Below are 26,197 nucleotides of genomic sequence, written 5' to 3'. Positions count from 1 at the left end.
CATCAAGATATTCAAAGGCAGCCACATGGTACAAAACAAGCCTGACAGAGGTAGGAAAGGAAATATTTCAAAGACTGTGGAAATAAAGCGAGTGAAAGATGTGTCTCATGACCTCAGAACAAATGCCAAGGCACTAATGAATGACTTGGCCAAGTCTGGAATTGTAGTCTCAAAGAAGACAATCACTGGAGCCTAGGAATGGACTGCGTGCCTGCAGACCAAGAAAAAGTCCACTTCTGCAATAAAGACACCTTTGAGCCAGACTGAAGAACCTAGGGAAATACTATGCATACTGGAAGCATATCCTTTGTTAAATAAAACATAACTAGAGCTCTTTGGCCATCGAGACACTGCTTATGTTTGGAGAAAGAAGGGAGAGGAATGCAACCCATGGTCATGAACATGGTCACCACAGTGAAACATGGTGGTGGGAGCATTATGCTGTGGGGATGCGTCAAGGCATTTAGAACTGGGAATCTTGTCAAGGTGGAAGGAATCCTGAAGAAAGGAGGATATTTGAAGACCTTGGAGGAAAACCTCAAGCAGTCAGCAGCAAAACTGGGTATGGGTCGACCCAAAATACACATCACTCCTGGTAAATAACTACGTCCTGAAGGCCAAAGTGAATGTTATTGTCTGGCCGACACAAAGACCTGACTTGAATCACATCAAGAATCTTTGGGGAGAATTGAAGACGGCAGAAGGCCGTCAAATCTGGGGGAGCTTGAGAGGTTTGCCAAAGAAGAATAGGCTGGGATAGCTGAGGAGATGTGTGTGAGACTATAACACAACTATAACTATAATACAAGATTACAGGCTGTTATCCGGGATTAAGGGCACACTACTGCTATTAGCATCAGGAGGGCTAATAATTTTGACCCTAGTAGTTTTTTGGTTTTGGTTAAATAATTGTTTTTGAGTTTGGATTAAAAAAATCTGTTTTTATCAGCATTTATGTCACTTTATGTCGCAGTGCAGTGTTGTGCACATGCCAAGTTTACTGTAGATTAAAATAATAATTTATTCAAAATGTTTGTGTTTTGTCATAGCCTAAAGCAGAGAAGGGGGCTACCCTGCCGGCTGAGAGCTTGACTTAATGTCCAAATAAATATGTCCACCTCGTTGTGGCATCTTGTCGTAGCCAGATTTCAAAACCCATCCAAAACTGGGTATAAGCACGTATCGTGAGATGTTTTTTTCCATATAGGATTTATATTATATTATAAAATAAATATTTCCTATATCAAAAAACAAATGCCGTTAAAAAGAGAACGCCAGCAGTCACCAAAATCAGAATCAAATAAATGTGTTTTAATCAGCCTTTTTAGTCATTCAGCAGCTATAAAATTCTAAAATAATATTGCTGACCAGACCTTACGTCTAATATTTTTATTTCTGACATCCAAATATGTTGACACAAACACAAAGAATATTCTTTCCCTCATTTTTCGTCCGTGTCAGTTTGTATGAACTGCTAAATATAGATGCAAAATAGCGCCCACAGAACAGTTTTAGTCTTGACAAATCACAGTACGAGTACTAAATGATTATATTTGCATCTCCTGCTCTCAGTATTGTGAGCATTCTGATGATCAGCATATATTCTGCATATACATGAAGACAGACACGCTATAGGATTGTGCTCTTTATTTTGCTCATTTAAGAAACCCAGTCTTCTGCACACAACCATACATTGGATTTGCTTGCGCTATCAAGTTTGAACATGTTTTAATACACGCAAACCTTTAGTCCAGGGGTGTCAAACGTACGGCCCGCGAACAGGTTTTATCCGGCCCGCGGGATGAGTTTGCGCAGTATAAAAATGAGCAGAATGAAAGAAACTGCTGTTCTAAATATGTCCACTAGATGTCACAATAGCAATTATTTGCATCTTTGTAGATGATGCTACATATTAGGGCTGTGAATCTTTGGGTGTCCCACGATTCGATTCAATATCGATTCTTGGGGTCACGATTCGATTCAAAATCGATTTTTTTTTTCAATTCAACACGATTCTTGATTCAAAAACGTTTTTTTCCCGATTCAAAACGATTCTCTATTCATTCAATACATAGGATTTCAGCAGGATTTACCCCAGTCTGCTGACATGCAAGCAGAGTAGTAGATTTTTGTAAAAAGCTTTTATAATTGTAAATGACAATGTTTTATCAACTGATTGCAATAATGTAAATGTGTTTTAACTATTAAATGAACCAAAAATATGACTTATTTTATCTTTGTGAAAATATTGGACACAGTGTGTTGTCAAGCTTATGAGATGCGATGCAAGTGTAAGCCACTGTGACACTATTGTTCTTTCTTTTAATTTTTATAAATGTCTAATGATAATGTCAATGAGGGATTTTTAATCACTGCTATGTTGAAATTGTTACTAATATTGATACTGTTGTTGATAATATTCATTTTTGTTTCACTACTTTTGGTTTGTTCTGTGTCATGTTTGTGTCTCCTCTCAATTGCTCTGTTTATTGCAGTTCTGAGTGTTGCTGGGTCGGGTTTGGTTTTGGAATTGGATTGCATTGTTATGATATTGCTGTGTAATGTTTTGTTGGATTGATTAATTAAAAAAATTTAAAATAAAAAAATAAAAAATAAATAAAAATCAGAATCGATTCTGAATCACACAACGTGAGAATCGCGATTCGAATTCGAATCGATTTTTTCCCACACCCCTCCTACATATGTAAAAAAAAAACAAAAAAAAACATGATGTTAGTGCACCGTCGAGGAAAATGATCAAACTACATAAATAACATCCTGTAATTTGAGTTTGATATTAATTTTGTATCTTGATAAATTGAAAATGAACACCAATGAGTTGACTGATGAACATTATCACATCATTTATTCAGAAAGTATAAATAACGACAAATAAAGATAGAATACTAATAACCGCAACATGTAAGGGTAAAAAAACAAAACAACAACGTTATGATTTGTATATTTTCAAAATGTGCTTGTTCTATTTCTAAACAAATCAGAATCAGAATCAGAAATACTTTATTAATCCCTGAGGAGAAATTAAGATTTTCAGAACAATCCCATTCAAGAGCAGACAAACATTACAGGGAGACAGAACAGGATCGCTGACGGGTCTGCCAACTTCCGGCACCCCTTACAAAAAAGGCGAGAAACAGGGAGGAAGGGGTGGGTGAGAAAAAAAACAAATCAGTCTATGCCTGGGCCCCTGGAGAGGGGGTCCAGACTGAGGCCAAGGAAGAAGAAAAAAAATGTACAAAAGCATGTGTGTAAGAGGGAAACATCAAACATCAAAGAACAAAAAGGACATTAAAGACATTAAAAGAGCAGAGCTTATGCAACCAAGAAAACAATCTGAAAAATAGTTGTCTTTATTTTTAAGTTATCGTGCCGTGATTTTACCAGTCTGGCCCACTTGGGACTAGATTTTTCTCCATGTGGCCCCCGATCGAAAATGAGTTTGACACCCCTGCTTTAGTCGATCAGGCCCAAAGTGTAATGTTTTTGTTTGAGGCCTGTGGTCCTCACGTCAAACAATGTAATCAACAAAAACAATCCTGGAATTTTTCTGACACCTCTCCCATAGAGACCATTTACGTTTAACTCCTGCCTGTTAAAAAAGTGTAAATATCAAGGCATGTTATACAAACGTACATTTATCTGTCCTACTACTTACTGCTTTAAAATGTCAAAATGACAGCTAGGAAAAGACTTGCACAGTACTTCAGGTCTACTCATTTTGCATGTGTTTTATTTATTGCAAGATGCCTGCTTGTTCGTTTCCAGTGAGGGTTGGATTCCGCCAAGGCTGCCTTTTGTCACCGATTCCGTTCATAACCTTTATGGACAGAATTTCTAGGCGCAGTCAGGGCGTTGAGGGGATCTGGTTTGGTGGCTGCAGGATTAGGTCTCTGCTTTTTGCAGATGATGTGGTCCTGATGGCTTCATCTGGCCAAGATCTTCAGCTCTCACTGGATCGGTTCTCAGCCGAGTGTGAAGCGACTGGGAAGAGAATCAGCACCTCCAAGTCCGAGTCCATGGTTCTCGCCCGGAAAAGGGTGGAGTGCCATCTCAGGGTTGGGGAGGAGATCTTGCCCCAAGTGGAGGAGTTCAAGTACCTCGGAGTCTTGTTCACGAGTGAGGGAAGAGTGGATCGTGACATCGACAGGTGGATCGGTGCGGCGTCTTCAGTAATGCGGACGCTGTATCGATCCGTTGTGGTGAAGAAGGAGCTGAGCCGGAAGGCAAAGCTCTCGATTTACCGGTCGATCTACGTTCCCATCCTCACCTATGGTCATGAGCTTTGGGTCATGACCGAAAGGACAAGATCAAGCGGCCAAAATGAGTTTCCTCCGCCGGGTGGCGGGGCTCTCCCTTAGAGATAGGGCGAGAAGCTCTGATCCGGGGGGAGCTCAAAGTAAAGCCGCTGCTCCTCCACATCGAGAGGAGCCAGATGAGGTGGTTCGGGTATCTGGTCAGGATGCCACCCGAACGCCTCCCGAGGGAGGTGTTTAGGGTACATCCGACCGGTAGGAGGCCACGGGGAAGACCCAGGACAGGTTGGGAAGACTATCTCTTCCGGCTGGCCTGGGAACGCCTCTGGATCCCCCGGGAGGAGCTGGACCAAGTGGCTGAGGAGAGGGAAGTCTGGGCTTCCCTGCTTAAGTTGCTGCCCCCTCGGATAAGCGGAAGAAGATGGATGGATGCCTGCTTGTTCATACCATGTTTAAAATGTCTGAAGATGTTCATTTGCTCCTTTCTCTGTTTCTATTCACGCAGCGTCTCCCAGCTTAAATGTTTCTCCGCAGTACCTGTAGCCTTGAAGCTTAAATCTTTAATCTAAACCGGTAATGAAGTACCAGCTTTAGCTTTCCGCAGTGATCTCTCCACACTCCCCCGGGGGCAGCTGAAAGACAAGGGGATAAATGGAGACTTTGAAACAGATACAATAGAAAAAGGACGTACAAAGGTGGGAAGTGGGGAGAATTTAACAAGAGGATGAAGCATATGAAGGGAGCAGAATGTGGAAAAAATGGTGGGTGGGAATTGAATGCATGGGTTCAACTAATGTGTCAGAGGGTAATTTGTGGGTTATGAACATAAACACTAGCATGCCCTCGTGGAACTACATCTCTTTTATTCCCCATTTCCAAGACTGTTTATTGTGGATCAACATTTTCCTGTACCCTCACGGATGATCTTAAGGGCCTACTGAAATGCGATTTTCTTATTCAAACGGGGATAGCAGGTCCATTCTATGTGTCTTACTTGATCATTTCGCGATATTGCCATATTTTTGCTGAAAGGATTTAGTAGAGAACATCGACGATAAATTTCGCAACTTTTGGTCGCTGATAAAAAAGCCTTGCCTGTACCGGAAGTAGCAGACGATATGCGCGTGACGTCACAGGTTGTGGAGCTCCTCACATCTGCTCATTGTTTACAATCATGGCCACCAGCAGCGAGAGCGATACGGACCGAGAAAGCGACGATTTCCCCATTAATTTGAGCGAGGATGAAAGATTTGTGGATGAGGAAAGTGAGAGTGAAGGACTAGAGGGCAGTGGGAGCGATTCAGATAGGGAAGATGCTGTGAGAGGCGGGTGGGACCTGATATTCAGCTGGGAATGACTAAAATAGTAAATAAACACAAGACTATTAGCCACAACACAACCAGGTTTATATTTAATATGCCACAAATTAATCCTGCATAACAAACACCTCCCCCTCCTGTCCATATAACCCACCAATACAACTCAAACACCTGCACAACACACTCAATCCCACAGCCCAAAGTACCGTTCACCTCCCCAAAGTTCATACAGCACATATATTTCCCCAAAGTCCCCAAAGTTACTTACGTGACATGCACATAGCGGCACGCACGTACGGGCAAGCGATCAAATGTTTGGAAGCCGCAGCTGCATGCGTACTCACGGTACCGCGTCTGTGCATCCAACTCAAAGTCCTCCTGGTAAGAGTCTCTGTTGTCCCAGTTCTCCACAGGCCAATGGTAAAGCTTGACTGTCATCTTTCAGGAATGTAAACAATGAAACACCGGCTTTGTTATCCGGCACAACAGTCAGGGGGTGCATTCTACGGCGGGGGTGCGTTATCCGGCACAACACCTGCCGCAATACACCGCTTCCCACCTACAGCTTTCTTCTTTGCTGTCTCCCTTGTTCATTGCACAAATTGCAAAAGATTCACCAACACAGATGTCCAGAATACTGTGGAATTTTGCGATGAAAACAGACGACTTAATATCTGGCCACCATGCTGTCCCAAAATGTCCTCCACAATCCGTGACGTCACGCGCAGGCGTCATCATACCGAGACGTTTTCAGCAGGATATTTCGCGCAAAATTTAAAATTGCACTTTAGTAAGCTAACCCGGCCGTATTGGCATGTGTTGCAATGTTAAGATTTCATCATTGATATATAAACTATCAGACTGCGTGGTCGGTAGTAGTGGGTTTCAGTAGGCCTTTAACTCTCAACTTTAAGTTTTGACTCGCTGTTTTATTGTGTGCCACTGTTGTGTCATTAAATCTGCCTTGCTCCTTCTGCCATTCTGTCTGCAGGTCTGAACGAGTGTGCCGACAACAACGGTGGCTGCTCCCACATCTGCAGGGACCAGAGAATTGGTTTTGTTTGTGACTGTCCATCCGGGTACAAACTTCTGGACAAAAAGACTTGTGGCGGTAAAGATTTAAAAAAAACACACTCAAATGCAAAGTGTAAAATATTCCAACCGTTATTGCACAATCCTTTCCTATATTGCCATAAAATGGATTTATTATAATCATGACCAATTTGCAACCCAGGAGAAGTTAAGTAATGTTTGTTTTCTTTTGTTTGCTTGACTAAACAAACTAAATCCTGCTAAATTACAAAGCATCTTTTCATTGAATGGCTACTTCATGTAAGGATTTTCTTTTTTTCTATACGGTTTATGGCCATTTCACTCTATTCTGTACAGTGGCCACAAGACAGCAACATAAAGCCACAACGCAACAACTTTATGCCACAACACATCGACATAGAGCCACAACACAACATTGTTACACCACAATTCAACATAAAGCTACAACACATCAACATGAAGCCAGAACTAAACAACTTTACGCCGCAAAAAATCAACATAGAGACACAACACGGCAACTTTCTGCCATACACAACAACTTAACGGCACGATACAACAACTTTACACGGCAACACAACAACATGAAGCCACCACACAACAACTTTACGCCACAACACAACAACATGAAACCACAACTCAACAACTTAACGTCCCAACACAACAACATAAAACCACAACACAACAACTTTACGTCACAACACAACAACATAAAACCACAAGACAACAGCTTTAAGCCACATTGGAAGTGACAGCGGACCAGAAACTGATCACATCAGTTTACCCTCACAAGCTTTTCCAACTTTGTTTATTAAAGCTTCTTGGTCTTACCACCTCAACCACTTAGTCCGTCTGCAAAACTTGGTCCGCTGTCACTCCTGTTATGTTTGTCACTTTTATTGTCGCTTTACTCTTGTTGTATTCTGGCTTTATGTTGTTGTGTTGTGGTGTAGAATCGGTTTGCTCTTTTTTGTTTACGTTTTGTTGTTATTGAGGGCGGCATGGCGCAGGTGGTAGAGTAGTTTTGTCCCAACCTGAAGGTTGCGGGTTCGATCCTCAGTCCCCCTGTGACAATGTTGAAGTATCCTTGAGCAAGAAACTGAACCCCCAGTTGCTCCTGATGTTGTGTCATCAGTAGGTAGTAGTAGTACTACTAGTAGTAGTAGTAGTTTGTTTTGGATGTTAAAAACACAGCAAAATAAATAATAAAAAAGGTAACAATCCTAAAGGGGAATTGCATATCGTTCTCAAATATGATGACAACGGAGGGATTTTTTTAATGCACTGTGAATATTAAATAAATGCAATCAAAAGTCGGCTTACAATGGAGCCTATGGGAGCCGTTCAATTCTGCCTATAGAGCCCCTTAAAAAACATCCACTAGGTTTTTATTATGCATAATATAAGTATATCTGTAATGTAGTAACAGGCACATTTATAATAACATTTAATATTTATGTATTTTGATAATTTTAAGCCTACGCGGTGCATTAATGTAAAAATGCATCACGACGTTTGCTTTTTTTCTTTCTTCACTGATTATTACTCACTGCAGACTTCATGAGAGCCAACAAACATAATAAAACACTACTTAAGATGCCGACTGCTAGGATGTTCATATATTCCCATTTAGGTGAAGAATGTCTCATAAAGAAACGGGTGGGAGAGCGGGGGGAACAAGCACTTTTAGTGTCGTTCTCGCCTATATGGCTGTCAAAGTGTCTCAACCTGTCGGAATACCTACTCAGACTTCTTCTGTCCAGGTGAGAGGCATGATTTATGATCTAGAATCAACTTACAGGGAGCAAGGAAGTGAGGAAGCTGCTGATCAGTCGATGACGTAAACATAGGGACAAACGGAAGTGATCACGGCGGCGCTCTATAAATAGTTTGTCTGCGTTAGCGCTTATAATAACAATATCACTAATATTTGGTTAATATCCAAGTCACGAAATGTAAATGGAGTAGTGTTGGCACTTTTTCAATGGTTATCGGATGTTATGGGCGGAATAGAGGACCTCCCATTGGCTTGTCTGTAAGTGGACTTTTATTTAATATTTGGAATGCATTGAAAAAAAAATCCATCCGTCGTCATGTCTTTTGTAATGATTGTGAACAATACGCAAAATAAAACAAAAAAAAAAAAAAAAAGGGCAATTCCTATTTAATAACATTTCAGTACAGAAATAGAAACACATACTTCACAATGAAAACAATACATAATGTTTAGGTTTTTTCAGAAATGAAACTTATTGACACCCACCTCTTATTTATGAATCAAAAACCCAGCTTTCTAATCATCAATATTATATACAATGATTAATTTACTGGTCTTGTCGCAATATATTGGCAATAATCTTTGACTCACTTTACTCACTTTTCTTCGGCATATACCTGTAATTACAGTACAGACGTACAATTTGCACATATTCAGGCACATCCAAACAAGTACTAAGTGATGGTAACACCAACCAATATCAAGTGAATAACTACTCAAATAATTATAATCATAGTAACAATCTAACAGTGATGGGCAAGCTACAAACCCCGTTTTCATATGTGTTGGGAAACCCAACCCATATTCAGTTGAATATGCTACAAAGACAACATATTTGATTTTTTGCAAATAATCATTAACTTTAGAGTTTGATGCCAGCAACACGTGACAAATAAGTTGGGAAAGGTGGCAATAAATACTGATAAAGTTGAGGAATGCTCATCAAACACTTATTTGGAACATCCCACAGGTGAACAGGCAAATTGGGAACAGGTGGGTGCCATGATTGGTTATAAAAGTAGATTCCATGAAATGCTCAGTCATTCACAAACAAGGATGGGGCGAGGGTCACCACTTTGTCAACAAATGCGTGAGCAAATTGTTGAACAGTTTAAGAAAAACCTTTCTCAACCAGCTATTGCAACAGTCCGTAATATCATCAAAGGGTTCAGAGAATCTGGAGAAATCACTGCACGTAAGCAGCTAAGCCCGTGACCTTCGATCCCTCAGGTTGTACTGCATCAACAAGCGACATCAGTGTGTAAAGGATACCACCACATGGGCTCAGGAACACTTCAGAAACCCACTGTCAATAACTACAGTTGGTCGCTACATCTGTAAGTGCAAGTTAAAACTCTCCTATGCAAGGCGAAAACCGTTTATCAACAACACCCAGAAGCGCCGTCGGCTTCGCTGGGCCTGAGCTCATCTAAGATGGACTGATACAAAGTGGAAAAGGGTTCTGTGGTCTGAGGAGTCCACATTTCAAATTGTTTTTGGAAACTGTGGACGTTGTGTCCTCTGGACCAAAGAGGAAAAGAATCATCCGGATTGTTATAGGCACAAAGTTGAAAAGCCAGCATCTGTGATGGTATGGGGGTGTATTAGTGCCCAAGACATGGGTAATTTACACATCTGTGAAGGCGCCATTAATGCTGAAAGGTACATACAGGTTTTGGGGCAACATATGTTGCCATCCAAGCAACGTTACCATGGACGCCCCTGCTTATTTCAGCAAGACAATGCCAAGCCACGTGTTACATCAACGTGGCTTCATAGTAAAAGAGTGCGGGTACTAGACTGGCCTGCCTGTAGTCCAGACCTGTCTCCCATTGAAAATGTGTGGCGCATTATGAAGCCTAAAATACCACAACGGAGACCCCCGAACTGTTGAACAACTTAAGCTGTACATCAAGCAAGAATGGGAAAGAATTCCACTTGAGAAGCTTAAAAAAATGTGTCTCCTCAGTTCCCAAACGTTTACTGAGGGTTGTTAAAAGGAAAGGCCATGTAACACAGTGGTGAACATGCCCTCTCCCAACTACTTTGGCACGTGTTGCAGCCATGAAATTCTAAGTTAATTATCATTTGCAAAAAAAAATAAGGTTTATGAGTTTGAGCATCAAATATCTTGTCTTTGCAGTCTATTCAATTGAATATGGGTTGAAAAGGATTTGCAAATCATTGTATTCCGTTTATATTTACATCTAACACAATTTCCCAACTCATATGGAAACGGGGTTTGTACTCAGAGAATGTAGTAAGCGAAGCTACAAGATACTCTCAATTAAATGTAGCTAAGTTATAGGGGAAGCTATCCCTGGAGGACTGTAGCAAGATACACTACAAGCTCCACGGCAAAAGTAGCTTGCTACTTTAAAGTTACATTTAACGGTATTTCTATCTATGGGCCTACATGTATAATATCAATATTAATGTAAAGGAGAGTGTACAAATGGACCCAATTAAGGGCCCATTACTATTATCTATCCATCATTTAGCTGGGGACGCCTCACAACTACCTGTATGTATTTATTTAGTTTGCCTTTTCTTTGGCCCACCCCTATAATGTTATTCATTTCCTCTGCCTACAGTAAAAAGAAAAACAGACAACAAAAAAAACAACAACAATGTTGTTAAGGAACAGTTGGTAATGGTTATGTGCAGTAGAACTTTTCATGAACTCAACTCACTTTAATGTGTTTTCCTAAATTTGTGTTGGACGTCTTGATGAAGAGAGCAGTTATGATGTTGGTTTACAGAGTAAACAGCTAAAAAGTTTTGGTATTCTTTTCTCTAAACTCATACATTAGTCTAAACATGGCCAAGGACACGCATTATTGTGGGTTTCCTGCACGTCGTCTTCATCACTAACGGAAAAATACAATCTGCGGGAGAGAATCCCTCTGCCATTTAGTCGTCAGCATGAAGCGTCCCTCTGTCTCCAACTCCCTCGTCGTCATCTTATACTTTTACTTCCTGGTTTCAATGACCCGCCTCAACTTGCCTCCGTAATGTTTCGCCCTAACCTAAGTCAATTATGACAAACACCAACTAATCATCATGGGTTTTTCTCCGTATGTATGGATGTTCTCTTTCATCCAGGTCATTGTATTTCCCCCATATTTTTTTGGGCCTGGATACGCAGGCCATTTTCTCTCTTTGTAGCTTGTAGCTTTGATGTACGCTACTTAGCTACATGGGTCTAAAAGTAGCTAAACTACAGGATAAGCTACTTGTTAAAAAAGGAGCTAAGCTACCGTCAAGCTACTGGAAAATGTAGTCAAGCTACGTAACTTATGTAGCATGTTACTGCCCATCACTGCAATCTAAACACCTTATGATTGTTAGAAACCCTCATTCTTATATATTTGGTGCAGGAGAGGATAGAAAGAGAAAAAAGGGGGGATAAGAGCGAACAGAAAACACAACAACAGAACAACATCAGCAAATAGGATATGTACAAATATGATGGTAAAAGTGATAGCAAAGAAGCAGTTAGTGAAATAAATAATACAGAAATGACAATGAGCATTATTACACTACAAATGGAGCAATACAAATACCAATAGAAATAGCGCTATTGATAATGAATAATAACAATAATTACCTCTATTATCAACTATACAATTGTTTCAAATGCAACAATACATATACGTAATGATAACTTGAAACACAAAAGAAAGCAGATAAATGGAGGGGAAGAAAGAGAAGCTATTATTTTATATATATATATTAACCTTGTAGATTGTTACAGTAAGAATAGTTTAAGCTTTGTCAGTGTGCCATGTGTTACCCAGTTTCCCCTAGGGCAGGGGTCGGCAACCCGCGGCTCCGGAGCCGCATGCGGCTCTTTGATCACTCTGATGCGGCTCAGCAGCTTACTTGCCGACCACCCCCCCACCCGCCGCCCCGATTTTCCCGGGAGACTTCCGGATTTCAGCGCCTCTCGCAGAAAACTCCCGGGATTAATATTCTCCGATTTTCACACTTACAGTTATAATAAGGGCGTGCCATGATGGTACAGCATTTGGCGCCCTCTACAATCTGTATTAACAGCGTGCCAGCCCAACCCCTTGTTATGCAGTCTGCATCTTCTGCTCGCACACGTACGTGACAGCAAGGCATACTTGGTCAATAGCCACACAGGTTACACTGACGGTGACCATATAAAACAACTTTAACACTCTTACTAATAATGCGCCACACTTTGAACCAAAACCAAACAAGAATGACAAACACATTTCGGGAGATCATCTGCACCTTAACACAACATAAACACAACAGAACAAATACCCAGAATCCCATGTAGCCCTGACTCTTCCGGGCTACATTATACATCCCTGCTACCACCAAACTCCCCCCCCCCCCCCCCCCACACACACCCCTCTGTGCGTCAGTTGATGTGGGCGGGGTTTGGTAGCGGGGGTGTATAATGTAGCCCGGAAGAGTTAGGGCTGCATGGGATTCTGGGTATTTGTCATGTTGTGTTAAGGTGCAGATGTTCTCCCGAAATGTGTTTGACATTCTTGTTTGGTGTGGGTTCACAGTGTGGCGCATTATTAGTAAGAGTGTTAAAGTTTGTTTTTTTATACCGCCACCGTCAGTGTAACCTGTGTGGTTGTTGACCAAGTATGCCTTGCTGTCACCTACGTGAGCAAGCGAAAGCCCTATACAACGTGTGGCTGATCAGGCACGCCGGTTGTAGTGGGTGCCATATGCTGTACCAACACAGCACGCATGACGCTGACAAGCGCCATTCATATAAAACCCGCGTGCCGCACCAACATTCAAATTCCATATTAAGGTATGGGCAGCGTGTCTGAGACCGCTGATTTATACATAGCACAAAGCAAAAAAAACTTTTTATACAGTGTTATTTCATTTTAAATTTCAAAAAAAATGTGTGGCTCCCATTGTTATCTTTAATTTGTGAAACTGGTCAAAATGGCTCTTTGACTGGTAAAGGTTGCCGACCCCTGCCCTAGGACAACAACGTTAATATATGTTTGATGAAACGTGATTATATGTATGTATACTGTATGTACTTGTATATGTACAGTATGTGTATACCTTATTTTTCGGAGTAGAAGTCGCACCGGAGTAGAAGTCGCACCTGCCGAAAATGCATAATAAGGAAGGAAAAAAAAACATATATAAGTCGCACTGGAGCCCGGCCAAACTATGAAAAAAACTGCGACTTATAGTCCGAAAAATACGGTATGTATGTTTGTACAATGAATGTGCGTGTGGATGTACAAACTTTGAGTGTGTAGGTATGTACTGTATTTGTGTATGTATGAGGGAGCGTATGTATGTATATATGTATGAATAATTGTGTGTATGTGAGTATATATGTGTATTTGTATGTACAATATATTTGACTCTTGAGCCAGAGTACGGTCCCGGCCACCTAGAGAGCCCAACCCAAAACAGTCTTTGTTTTGGGTTGAAAAACAGAAAATCACAGATTTGTATTGGTTTATAAACTGAACTAAGGTTGGACATTTTTTGGAAAAATGTTTAACTCCGCATTCCAACTGTTGCATAGTTGAACCCTACATATTGAAACACAAAAGCGCTGAATGTGTTCATAGTGTTAAAGCACTTTGAGAAGCTTAAAGGTAGAAAAGCTCTATATAAGTACCGTATTTTTCGGAGTATAAGTCGCTCCGGAGTATAAGTCGCTCCGGAGTATAAGTCGCGCCGGCCGAAAATGCATAATAAAGGAAAAAAACATATAAGTCGCACTGGAGTATAAGTTGCATTTTTGGGGGAAATTTATTTGATAAAACCCAACACCAAGAATAGACATTTGAAAGGTAATTTGAAATAATTAAAGAATAGTGAACAGGCTGAATAAGTGTATGTTATATGAGGCATAAATAACCAACTGAGAACGTGCCTGGTATGTTAACGTAACATATTATGGTCAGAGTCATTCAAATAACTATAACATATAGAACATGCTATACAATCTGTCACTCCTAATCGCTAAATCCCATGAAATTTTATACGTCTAGTCTCTTACGTGAATGAGCTAAATAATATTATTTGATATTTTACGGTAATGTGTTAATAATTTCACACATAAGTCGCTCCTGAGTATAAGTCGCACCCCCGGTCAAACTATGAAAGAAACTGCGACTTATAGTCCAAAAAATACGGTAAAATCCCTTTACCATTTGTGCTGTGTTGCTGTGTGCATTTGTTGTGAGATTTGCAATTGTGTCGTGGCTGATAGTCGTTGCGGCATTTGTTGTGACCTTTCTCCTCCACCATAATTCTGTGCATATACTGTATTATTCACCATTAATACTAAACTTTATTATTGGCAAATGGTGACTCGCATGTTAAATCCTTGCTGAATGTACTATCAGCAGGTTTCGACAACATTGCACTGTAATTGCTATTGATCATGCACTGTGCATGAATAAATACATGTGCAGTTACCATACATGGCTTCTTATGCATACTCCAAAATGTGTTTTCATACTCCTAACAATCTGTCTCTGCTCTCTACAGACATCGATGAATGCGAGAACCCAGAAGCCTGCAGTCAAATCTGCATCAATTACAAAGGGGATTATAAGTGTGAGTGCTATGAAGGTTACGAGATGGACCCTGCCTCCAAGACCTGCAAAGCTGTGGGTAAGTCATTCATCAAACACATGCACTCATACTGGATGCTCATCCGCACCAAAGTACAGACAATACAACATTTACCCTTTATTTCCGACAGCCCTAGCTACTACCAGATTCCATCCTCCACTTGTATATCTATGGGGACCCCCTGAAAAGAGAATACTTGCTTTATATGCAGGCCCCGCTCAGCAGTCTGTGTAAAGATAAATATTTGCCGTCTTTTTTTTCTGTGGTCTCCACTAATGAAAAGTTTACAGCCAGCTGCGTCTCTTCTCCCTGGGGTGTGAAGGAAAGGATGTTGTTGGAAGCCACTGTCTGTTCGCTAAAGGGCAAAGGCAGGGTCTGCTGGCTGCGTTGGCCTGGGTAAACACTCCTTGTCCTGTAATTTAAAAAATAAAAAATTTTAAAAAAAAGCGCCAGCAATGACATAGTTGAATGTTCGCTGGAGCTAAGAAAAACTTGAAAATGCACAATACAAGTTGTTTTTTAGTAGACCCACATTACCTGTTGCACACTTTGCCTTACTCATATCAATACACTCAGATTTGATTCCAATTCTTATAAATCACAACTCAATAAGAAATAACATAAGGATGGCTGTATCTGCCAAGAAGGTTATCTTTTATTTTAAAATAATGACTTAACCACTTGTTTTAAAAAAAAGTAAAGAGGATATTGTGTCGGTAATGACCAACTATATAATCTAATGTTTGTGTGCGGCTTGGCGCAGACGGTAGAGCGGCCGTGCCAGCAACTTGAGGGTTCCAGGCCGTTGTGTCCTTGGGCAAGACACTTCACCCTTGCTCCTGATGGGTCGTGGTTAGCAAGGCGCATGGCAGCTTCCGCAATCAGTGTGTGAATGGGTTAGTGTGATGTACAATGTCAATCAATCAATCAAAGTTTACTTATATAGCCCTAAATCACGAGTGTCTCAAAGGGCTGCACAAGCCACAACGACATCCTCGGCTCAAATCCAACATCAGGGCAAGAAAAAACTCAACCCAATGGGATGACAATGAGAAACCTTGGAGGAGCGCTTGAATGTAAAGCACTTTGGGTGTCATTCCATGTATAGCAAAGTGCCATATAAATACAGACCATTTACCATTTACAATTTGGGCTGTTGCATTGCCTGTGAGTTGTTAAAGGTTTGTGTTAAGATTATAAATCATGCCTTAGACCTGCATAGTAAAAGGTTGTGGCCATAAGCTAAGAATTTGGTTACATTTGAAATTAAATTTTACACATGAAGACATCGCTAGACAGACATAGCAACATGCTCGTTTGCTCCAATTTTTTTTTTACCTGACGAGTGAGAATTATAATGAATAATCATCGAAAAGGGGAAGACAAGGCTTGTGCTAAAAGATACAAACATATCATCAGTCGGCATCCCAGTGAGAGCAGACATTGTACAGTAAGATATTTTGTAGAGATGTCCGATAATGGCTTTTTTGCCGATATTCCGATATTGTCCAACTCTTAATTACCGATTCCGAAATCAACCGATACCGATATATACAGTCGTGGAATTAACACATTATTATGCCTAATTTTGTTGTGATGCCCCGCTGGATGCATTAAACAATGTAACAAGGTTTTCCAAAAATAAATCGACTCAAGTTATGGAAAAAAATGCCAACATGGCACTGCCATATTTATTATTGAAGTCACAAAGTGCATTATTTTTTTTAACATGCCTCAAAACAGCAGCTTGGAATTTGGGACATGCTCTCCCTGAGAGAGCATGAGGAGGTTGAGGTGGGCGGGGTTGGGGGGGCGGGGTTGAGGTGGGGGGGTATGGGGTAGTGGGGGTGTATATTGTAGCGTCCCGGAAGAGTTAGTGCTGCAAGGGGTTCTGGGTATTTGTTCTGTTGTGTTTATGTTGTGTTACGGTGCGGATGTTCTCCCGAAATGTGTTTGTCATTCTTGTTTGGTGTGGGTTCACAGTGTGGCGCATATTTGTAACAGTGTTAAAGTTGTTTATACGGCCACCCTCATTGTGACCTGTATGGCTGTTGACCAAGTATGCCTGGCATTCACTTGTTCGTGTGAAAACTCGTAGATATTATGTGACTTGGCCGGCACGCAAAGGCAGTGCCTCTAATGTATATTGGTGCTCTGTACTTCTCCCTACGTCCGTGTAAACAGCGGCGTTTTAAAAAGTCATACATTTTACTTTTTGAAACCGATACCGATAATTTTGAAACCGATGACGACAATTTCCGATATTACATTTTAAAATATTTATCGGCACATATATTATCGGCAGTCCGATATTATCGGACATGTCTGATATTTTGTTGTGTACGTACATTTTTATTTTTTGTTTAGCGCTTAGCAATACTGCTACGTGATGTTTAGTGTTTTGCTAGAGCTGGATCTGTTCATCACAATGTGTAGCTCATCCTCCTTATATTCAGGCTCAAAAATCTAAGGTTCTGGATCATCATTTGTTCCAAAGTAGTTCCTTGTTAGCTCTCGTGAAGTCTGCTATGATTAATACTTGTTGTTATTGTTGTAGGAAATAGTGACCGTTGCCTCTGTGAAATCATTATGGCCCAAAAAGTTACGGCAAAGTCCAAGATATGGCAAATAATACATTATTAATATTATGAATGGGCCTGTTACTACATTGCATGCATAATTACAGCATGTATATAAAACAGCTTTGGGTTGGTTATTTTTTAGAGGGCTTTATAGGCGGAATATATCAAATCTCCATTACCTGCATTGTTAGCCTGTTGCTAATGTACACTTTTTTGGTTGAAATCAGACCCATAATAAAATCAGATCAGTACACCCCTAATTGTAAGGTTCAGTTTTTTTTCAGTGAATGATAAAAGCTTTTTAGTGGTGAAATTCATGCATATTTTAAAGGTTAAAAATTAGGTCCTGATCCAAACACAATAAGTGTGTTGCAATGACCTCTTTGTCTTATTGTGAGAATAGAATCGCTAACTGGTTTAGTTCCATGGCAAATTTTAACTTGGTGCAAAGAGAAAGTAAATTGTGTTAGCAGTGATTGTGGCCATCTGTCTAAGGTTAAGTCATTACTGAAAGAATCAGGGCGGTAATGAGAAAACACCAAAAACAAGCCCTCATCCTTTCTAAGTTTAAATGGTATAAAAACACAACTGATTACTGCCTTTCTTGGTGTGAATTTGTATTAGTATAAGGCCGAGAAAATAATAATTCGAAAACTTGGAAAAAAAGGCTCTGAAAAAAGAATAATTGAATAATGTGAATGTCGTCTGTCTATCTGTGTTGGCCCTGTGATGAGGTGGCGACTTGTCCAGGGTGTAACCCGCCTTCCGCCCGAATGCAGCTGAGATAGGCTGCAGCACCCCCCGCGGCCCTAAAAGGGACAAGCGGTAGAAAATGGATGGATGGATATTTATATTTCCTAATTACAGTGCAAGTTGTTGCAGCAGATACATGACACAACTAGAAGAAAATAATGTGTGTGTGTGTTAATTCTGTACTGCAATAATACAGGCTAATGCATAAAAACTGAATAAAGGATCAAATAAACCAAATGGTCAATGCATTGGCCAATTAAACTGACACCACAAACATGTGTCTTTATTGTCATGTACATATATTTCATTTGAGTTACACACACTTATTATTTTCGTGTAAGTCACTTTTTGCATGGAAAACTGCATACAGGGAAATTAAAGGATGCAGAGGCCACTTTTTTAATGATAAAAAACAATCAAATGTTTTAGGTAGATATATGCTAAGCTATTTTCAAGGCAAATTAGTGTCGCATCTAATAATACAGCTCTTAAATAATTAATTAATCGTATTTTTAGAATATGCCGGGGACCAATAAAAAACGACCTGCAAGCCGGAAATGGCCCCTTTGGACATCCCTGATCCAAGCCATCACAGTAATGACCATGGTAATGACTCACTGGTGACACTCAGGAGCAATGGGCAGCTTTTGAGCACTAAAGGAGCATTCAAAGCTTCACTGGGGGTAATCCAACGGAACTTTATGGGTGCACACCGAATTGTTAAACACTCGGTCAGCGGTCCCACTGGTATGCGAAATATCAGACTCATTAATATGTCGTTTTTATTTTGACTTCATTGAAGTGAGGCCAACCTGTGAGTCCCAACCCAAACGGGTCGCCCAGGTGATGGATGTTTAGCGACTGCAGCAATGATCAAGCGAGTGTCCGCAAAATATTACTGCAGTAGTATTGTTATAATACTTACTATGTTAGATGTAACTAAAGTATTATTATGCAGGCCCAATCCGAAATATAAAACAGTCCCAATTATGGTAGATGAGGCTGACTGATTGTTTATGATCAGGTGCACTGTGTTCAGCTTTAATAGCAATGTGTGACGTTTAATGCAGCCACTCACTGAGCTATTTAAACATTTTACGCAGAGGGTATTTCTTCTTGAATGTCAGGCAAAAATATCTTCTTTTATTGTGTGATGAAAAGCAAGAAATAGTAAGAACAAAGTCTGCACAATGGAGTGAAGGTTGTGGAATGACTTTCTGGCTTTTTTCTGCTGGTGTTCTTTCACTAAGCTGTATGTTTGTTTAGATGCCGGAATCCAACTGAACATCTTTCTATTTGCTTTCCGCAGTGAGGGTAATTGCTGCATTATTCCCTAATTGCTAAGTGAAAACGACTTCCTGCATTGTACATTAGGTTAATTTTATTATATTTGAAGCACAACAGTGCTCAGAGTAGTGTGCAACTACCGGTACAGTAAATGCCGAAATGCATTTTGACACAAACAGGCTTTTTTTTTTTTTAATGCAACTATATTTATGAAAGTAGTAAGCTACTTGTAATATATTTGTGTCATATAATAAGATTATTTATTTTTATTATGTATTACATTTTAATAAGATTACTTCTTTTGTATTATATTATTTATTTGTATGTGTTATTAATTTAAAAAGCCTAAATTAATACTACGTCTATAAGTAGGAGTTATCCTTATAGTGTTACATTATTTAGTTTAAATTCAATATGTAACAATTGTATTAGAGATGTCCGATAATATCGGCCGATAAATACTTTAAAATGTAATATCGGAAATTATCGGTATCGTTTTGAACCTCCCAATATTTCCGAGAGACTCCAGAATTTCAGTGCCCCTCCCGAAGATCTCCCGGAGCAACCATTCTCCCGAATTTCTCCCGAGTTCCACCCGGACAACATTATCGGGGCGTGCCTGAAAGGCACTGCCTTTAGCGTCCTCTACAACCTAGGTCCGCTTTTCCTCCATACAGTCACATAATATATGCGGCTTTTACACACACACAAGTGAATGCAAGACATGCTTGATCAACAGCCATACAGGTCACACTGAGGGTGGCCATATAAACAACTTTAACACTGTTACAAATATGCGCCACACTGTGAACCCACACCAAACAAGAATGACAAACACATTTCGGGAGAACATCCGCACCGTAACACAACATAACCACAACAGAACAAATACCCAGAACCCCTTGCAGCACTAACTCTTCCGGGACGCTACAATATACACCCCCGCTACCACCAAAACCCGCCCACCCCAACCCCACCCACCTCAACCCCGCCCCCCGACCACCTAACCCCCCACCTCAAGGTTGGCACGTATGCTCTAGTATACTCTGGACTTCATTGTTTTTGTAGCTGTTGTTTTGAGGCATGTTTAAAAAATAATAATAATAATAATAATAATGCACTTTGTGAAAGTCAAAGTATAGTATTTCCCATAGTTGTAGTGGTTATCAGGATTATCTCAGGGAGAGCATGTCCCAAATTCAAATGCAAGTTAATTATTATTTGCAAAAAAAAAAATAAAGTTTATGAGTTTGAACATCAAATATCTTGTCTTTGTAGTGCATTCAATTGGATATGGGTTGAAAAGGATTTGCAAATCATTGTATTCCGTTTATATTTACATCTAACACAATTTCCCAACTCATATGGAAACGGGGTTTGTACTAAGCTTGTGCACAGAAGATTGCATCCCTCAAATGAGCAAAATACAGAGCGCTATCCATTTGGTGTCTCTTTTCATGTATGTGCAGAATATATGCAGATTATTTGAACATCCACACCAGTAGAGGAGGGGATGCAAAAATAATCATTTCGCTCTGACAATGTGATTTATCAAGACTGAACCTGTTTTGTGTCTGTAAACTGCCACACAAAAGCCTGCACCGCAGTCAGAAAAAGGCAATCAGTGCAATATTACAAACAATGGAGAGAGATAATCTTTCATACTTTTTCTCAGATTTATATACAGTGATAATATTAGACATGTCATCTGTGCAGAAATTCAATCTTTGAGCTGATTAATGACTTTAGAGCTGATTTGGAGACAGCAGAAACGATGTCTACTAGTTTTTTTAATATAGGAGATGGAGGGTTATCCCGATGCCAATATTTTTGTATAAGTACCAAAATGTATTTCGATACTTTTTGATACTTTTCAAATTAAAGGGGACTGATTTTTTTTTAACTTTTGACTTCATTTTAATTCAAAAATCTTACAATACAAAAAACATATGGTTCTTATGGCACTCAAAAACAGTTTTAAAATATTAGGCTTTTCTTTTTGCACTCAAAGAACAAGTGTATATATTACATGTAGTCTGCCATTATCTAAGATTAGGTTAAATTGAATGAAATAGTTTGATGTATTAAATCAGACCTGGGCAAATTAAGGCCTGGGGGCCACATGCGGCCCGTTGAGCTTTTCAATCTGGCCCGCCGGACATTCCCAAATATTTTTTTTTAGATCTACCTTCCTCTTGTGTTAGCTTTCTGTTACCATCTCTTATGTTAACGGGTCGGTTTTGACCCATGTCTTAAATCAGTTGTAAAATACACTAAAAACAATTATCTATCATCCAATTTGTTTCTCATCTCTTGGTTACCTTGTTAGGCTTCCTTGTCCATGAAAATATTGGTTTTAATATTTTTGGTGTGGGCCATTGGGCCTTTTTTTTGTCAGTATACCCCTCGATTTCAATTTAAAAAACTGTAAAATGAATCTCAAGAGAATTGTATAAATAAATAAAAGGTTGTTGTGTTACCTGACTATTACTGAGGGGTATTAGAACACATCTCTTAAATAATTTTTTTTAATTTATTTTTTCATTTAAATAATTTTAACTAAAGTAACGTCTATGGTGTTATGGGTCAATTTCGACCCATATATATTTACTTCAAGAAAAAGGCTAAAAAGTATTTTTTTCAGCAACAGAACTTTAAGACAAACACAAAATGAAAAGCAGAACAAATCAAGTTAAGTTAAGTTAAAGTTAAAGTACCAATGATTGTCACACACACACTAGGTGTGGTGAAATGTGTCCTCTGCATTTGACCCATCACCTTGTTCACCCCCTGGGAGGTGAGGGGAGCAGTGGGCAGCAGCGGTGCCGCGCCCGGGAATCATTTTTGGTGATTTAACCCCCAATTTAACCCCCAGACCTACTCAGTGGCCTAGTGGTTAGAGTGTCCGCCCTGAGATCGGTAGGTTGTGAGTTCAAATCCCGGCTGAGTGATACCACAGACTACAAAAATGGGAGCCATTAGCTCCCTGCCCACTGCTCCCCTCACCTCCCAGGGGGTGATCAAGGGTGATGGGTCAAATGCAGAGAATAATTTCGCCACACCTAGTGTGTGTGTGACAATCATTGCTACTTTAATTCCAACCCATGATGCTGAGTGTCAAGCAGAGAGGTAATGGCTCCCATTTTTATGTGTCTTCTGGATGATACTCCTCCTCAGAAACCTGTTCATCCGTATCACTATGCTGCTCTGTGTCCTCTCCCTCATTTTTACCAAAAATATTATCCAGAATTTCTCTTACTGTAAATCTTTTTTTCATTTTTGCATGCTGCAAATTGGAGATGTGCACTCTGCAAGTCACCAACCCTATACTGAATTGACCTCACATGCCCGTCTTTGTTTGTTTTTGTACTGGATGACAAGGTAAAATGAGAATCCCCTAAAGCTCACATGATTGGGAGAGGAGCAGGCTGTCAGTGTGTTCAGTTTTGCCTCTAATTATTGCTTTATAATCTTATTTTTATAACTGGGTCGAAACCGACCGTTACAACACCAAGGTCATAATTTCAACCAGAACATTTTATAATTGAGTGAAAAAAACAAAAACTGTTTTATTTTGTTGAAATAGAGGTTCCTGACAAAGTCAAAAAGCCTTGATGCAAAAAAATAAATTTATGTGGTTCTTTTATGCATTTAAAAACTAAAACGAGTCGGTACCGACCCTAACACAAGACGAAGGTTAAGACGGAAACTGTAGCTACCATTCTGATGTGCAGTGATGTTTTCTAATGACCGTAAGTCTTCAACTATACAAAGTATTTCAATGGTTGGAATCTGCGCTTATGGATGATATACCAGTTACTATGGTAACCTAATTAGTTACTATGGTAATCTAATGAGTTACTATGGTCATCTAATTAGTTACAATGGTAATCTACGTCACAGCAGCTCAGACGAGGCACCAAGCAGTGTAGGCGGGAAGCGTTTCCACAGACGCGGAAGGGGATTTTCACAACAAAGTTCTAAAGCTTAGTGATATATAGAATAGAATAGAATAGAATAGAAATTACTTGATTGATCCCTGGGGGAAATTCAGCAAATATCAGATTATAGGTGGGGTTTTTTTGTACCATTCGCGTTCATATTTCACTGTTTGTTGCATTTTTGTTGCGTTTCACTTGATTGTAAAATATGTCGATAGGGGGTGTGACGTTCATATTTGGTCAATATTCAGTGTTTTATCGTTCATAGAAAAATTTGAAATTCCATTACGTTTTTTTTAAGGCGGTCTGTCATAACGTTTTTAGTTTTGTATTAGTGTTCCTAAAAATAGATATACCGGCCCCCAGACAAATTTTTTTCTCTAAAATGTGGCCCCCGAGTCAAAATAAATGCCCAGGCCTGTACTAAATGCTTCATGATTACTGTTGCCACTTTTGACAAATAAAATCATCAGTAAATACTAAAATCAATACTATAACTAAAAGTACACAGATAAGACATGGAGCAGGTAAAACACACATTGTTAAAGACTAAGCTAAAACACCAATTGTAGTAATTTGTTACACAATTCAGTCATTTCACTTGCATTAGTGTGCGCTACGTGAGTGGTTTTGACTCCGCTAATATTTGGCATCAAGCTTAACAGCTGCGTGTGTGTTTACGTATCTATATGTGCACAGCAGGGGAGCTAGTTAACAACATTACCTTTACATTTATTGTGCAGCTCTGGATTATTGTTATTTAAATATTTACCTAAATTTGAAGCGCAGGTGGTCTTGCCACCTTTGGCGAGGCATGTTTTAAAGCACTGCTTGCAGCGTGGCGCTTCCGTATTTAAAGCGTCACCATGATTGATAATTTTGAAGCCCAAACACCTCCACGTTACGCTTCGCGCACCCTCTCTATTTACCAGTAGAATTGCCTTTATTTGCCAGTTTTCCTCTCATCACTGTTTCTGCTTGTGTGCGCGCCGACAAACTCGACATGTTCCTCTGGTCAGCAACGTCACCGCAGGACGGCAGCCTGCGGATGAAATTAAAATACCGGTATTTTTCAAAGGCAGTATGGTACCGTTTCCAATTCATTGGTACAGCGGTGCTTTATTAGTACCAGTATACCGTACAACTCTTAAGGAGATATTTTATTGTTTCCCTATATAAAAATATATATATATACAGTATATATATATATATGCATGTTCTTGCGTTCTGATCGTTCCAGAGTGCACCTTCAGCGCACTGATGCTTGTTTCCAAACATAGCAAAACTCCTGTAGGAGCATGATAACATGGAGGGAAATGACTGTGTCCATGGTGACAGCCATGTAGTACACACAATATCCTCATTAAAATAGGGCGGCCTAATTGTAATGGATATTTTTGTTATGTTCATTCACATTGATTATGGACGATATGCAACAAACAACGTTTATAGTAGCTAATAGAATATAATTGCAGTGTTTACAATGCAACATATTTGCCACCATACATTTTTGATAATGGTCGTACTTTAATACTGACTGGGCGTTTTACTGTACATTTTTTGTAAAGTGTCTTAGGGTTTTTTTTCCTCGAGAGTGGAACATAAAAGCTAAAATAGAAATTTCTGTCATAATGCAAATAGACTAAGAACATTAACAAGAATGTACAACACTGTACTTTCAGGTCAATACTGTTCCATTGAAGTTTTGCCAAACTTACCAACTGTCAATAAACCGAAAAATGTCCTGTTTATACCATAGCTAGTAACTTAGCTCTACGTGGTTTCAGCTAGACTTATCTTAACTTCTGTTCAGTTACTACACATTCAAGCTAGTTCAGTGGTTAGCATGGCTTTCTGCTCTAGCTTACTTGGTGTGTCGCATGTTTCACGAGTCCTCCAAGAAATTGAGTTAATTTCCCACCGTGGCGGTGAGGATTGGTAACTGAAAGTAGCGCTGATAATGGACATACTTCAGTTAGCCGCACTCGCTAGCCCTCCGCTAACCATGAGACTAAAAACAAATAGGCGGGCAACCGTAAAAAGATGCATCGACAAAAAAAAAAGGCAGTCGACTAATCGCAGCAGCATTATTTAAAATGTCCATACAGTACACTCCTAAAATTAACTATTGTAACTTTGGGAGTATAATGAGTATAATGCTGGGTTGCAATCACGTGACCGAGAGTCACTTCCAGGTTTCAGGCGATGGTCTAGAGCAGTGTTTTTCAACCACTGTGCTGCGTGAGACACAGTCTGGTGTGCCGTGAGAGATTGTCTAATTTCACCTATTTAGGTTAAAAATATTTTTTGCAAAGCAGTAATTATAGACTGCAAATTATGTGTTGTTTTTGAGTGTCGGTGCTGCCTAGAGCTTGGCGAAGTAACCGTGTAATACTCTTCCATAGCCGGTAGCTAATTGCTTTGTAGATGTCGGAAACAGCGGGAAGCAGCGTGCAGGTAAAAAGGTATCTAATGCTTAAACCAAAAATAAACAAAAGGTGAGTGCCCCTAAGAAAAGGCATTGAAGCTTAGGGAAGGCTATGCAGAACGAAACTAAAACTGAACTGGCTACAAAGTAAACAAAACAGAATGCTGGACGACA

At 39.8% G+C, this 26,197-nt stretch overlaps 1 protein-coding gene across 6 annotated transcripts in view; it reads left to right on the top strand.

The window, feature by feature from the left end:
* lrp8 (low density lipoprotein receptor-related protein 8, apolipoprotein e receptor) overlaps positions 1-26,197 on the top strand; it is a 447,631-nt gene that overhangs the window by 323,234 nt on the left and 98,200 nt on the right. For all 6 annotated transcript variants that reach the window (XM_061975707.2, XM_061975706.2, XM_061975705.2 and 3 more), the window contains exons 8-9: positions 6,585-6,704; positions 14,946-15,071. In XM_061975707.2, the coding sequence (XP_061831691.2) occupies positions 6,585-6,704; positions 14,946-15,071 (246 nt within the window). The remainder of the gene's footprint in view (positions 1-6,584; positions 6,705-14,945; positions 15,072-26,197) is intronic.

The sequence above is a fragment of the Nerophis lumbriciformis genome, linkage group LG14, assembly GCF_033978685.3.
Source record: "Nerophis lumbriciformis linkage group LG14, RoL_Nlum_v2.1, whole genome shotgun sequence".
Taxonomy (NCBI): Eukaryota; Metazoa; Chordata; class Actinopteri; order Syngnathiformes; family Syngnathidae; genus Nerophis; species Nerophis lumbriciformis.
Note: the sequence above shows the minus strand (reverse complement) of the source record. Positions and strands in the feature narration are given on the sequence as shown.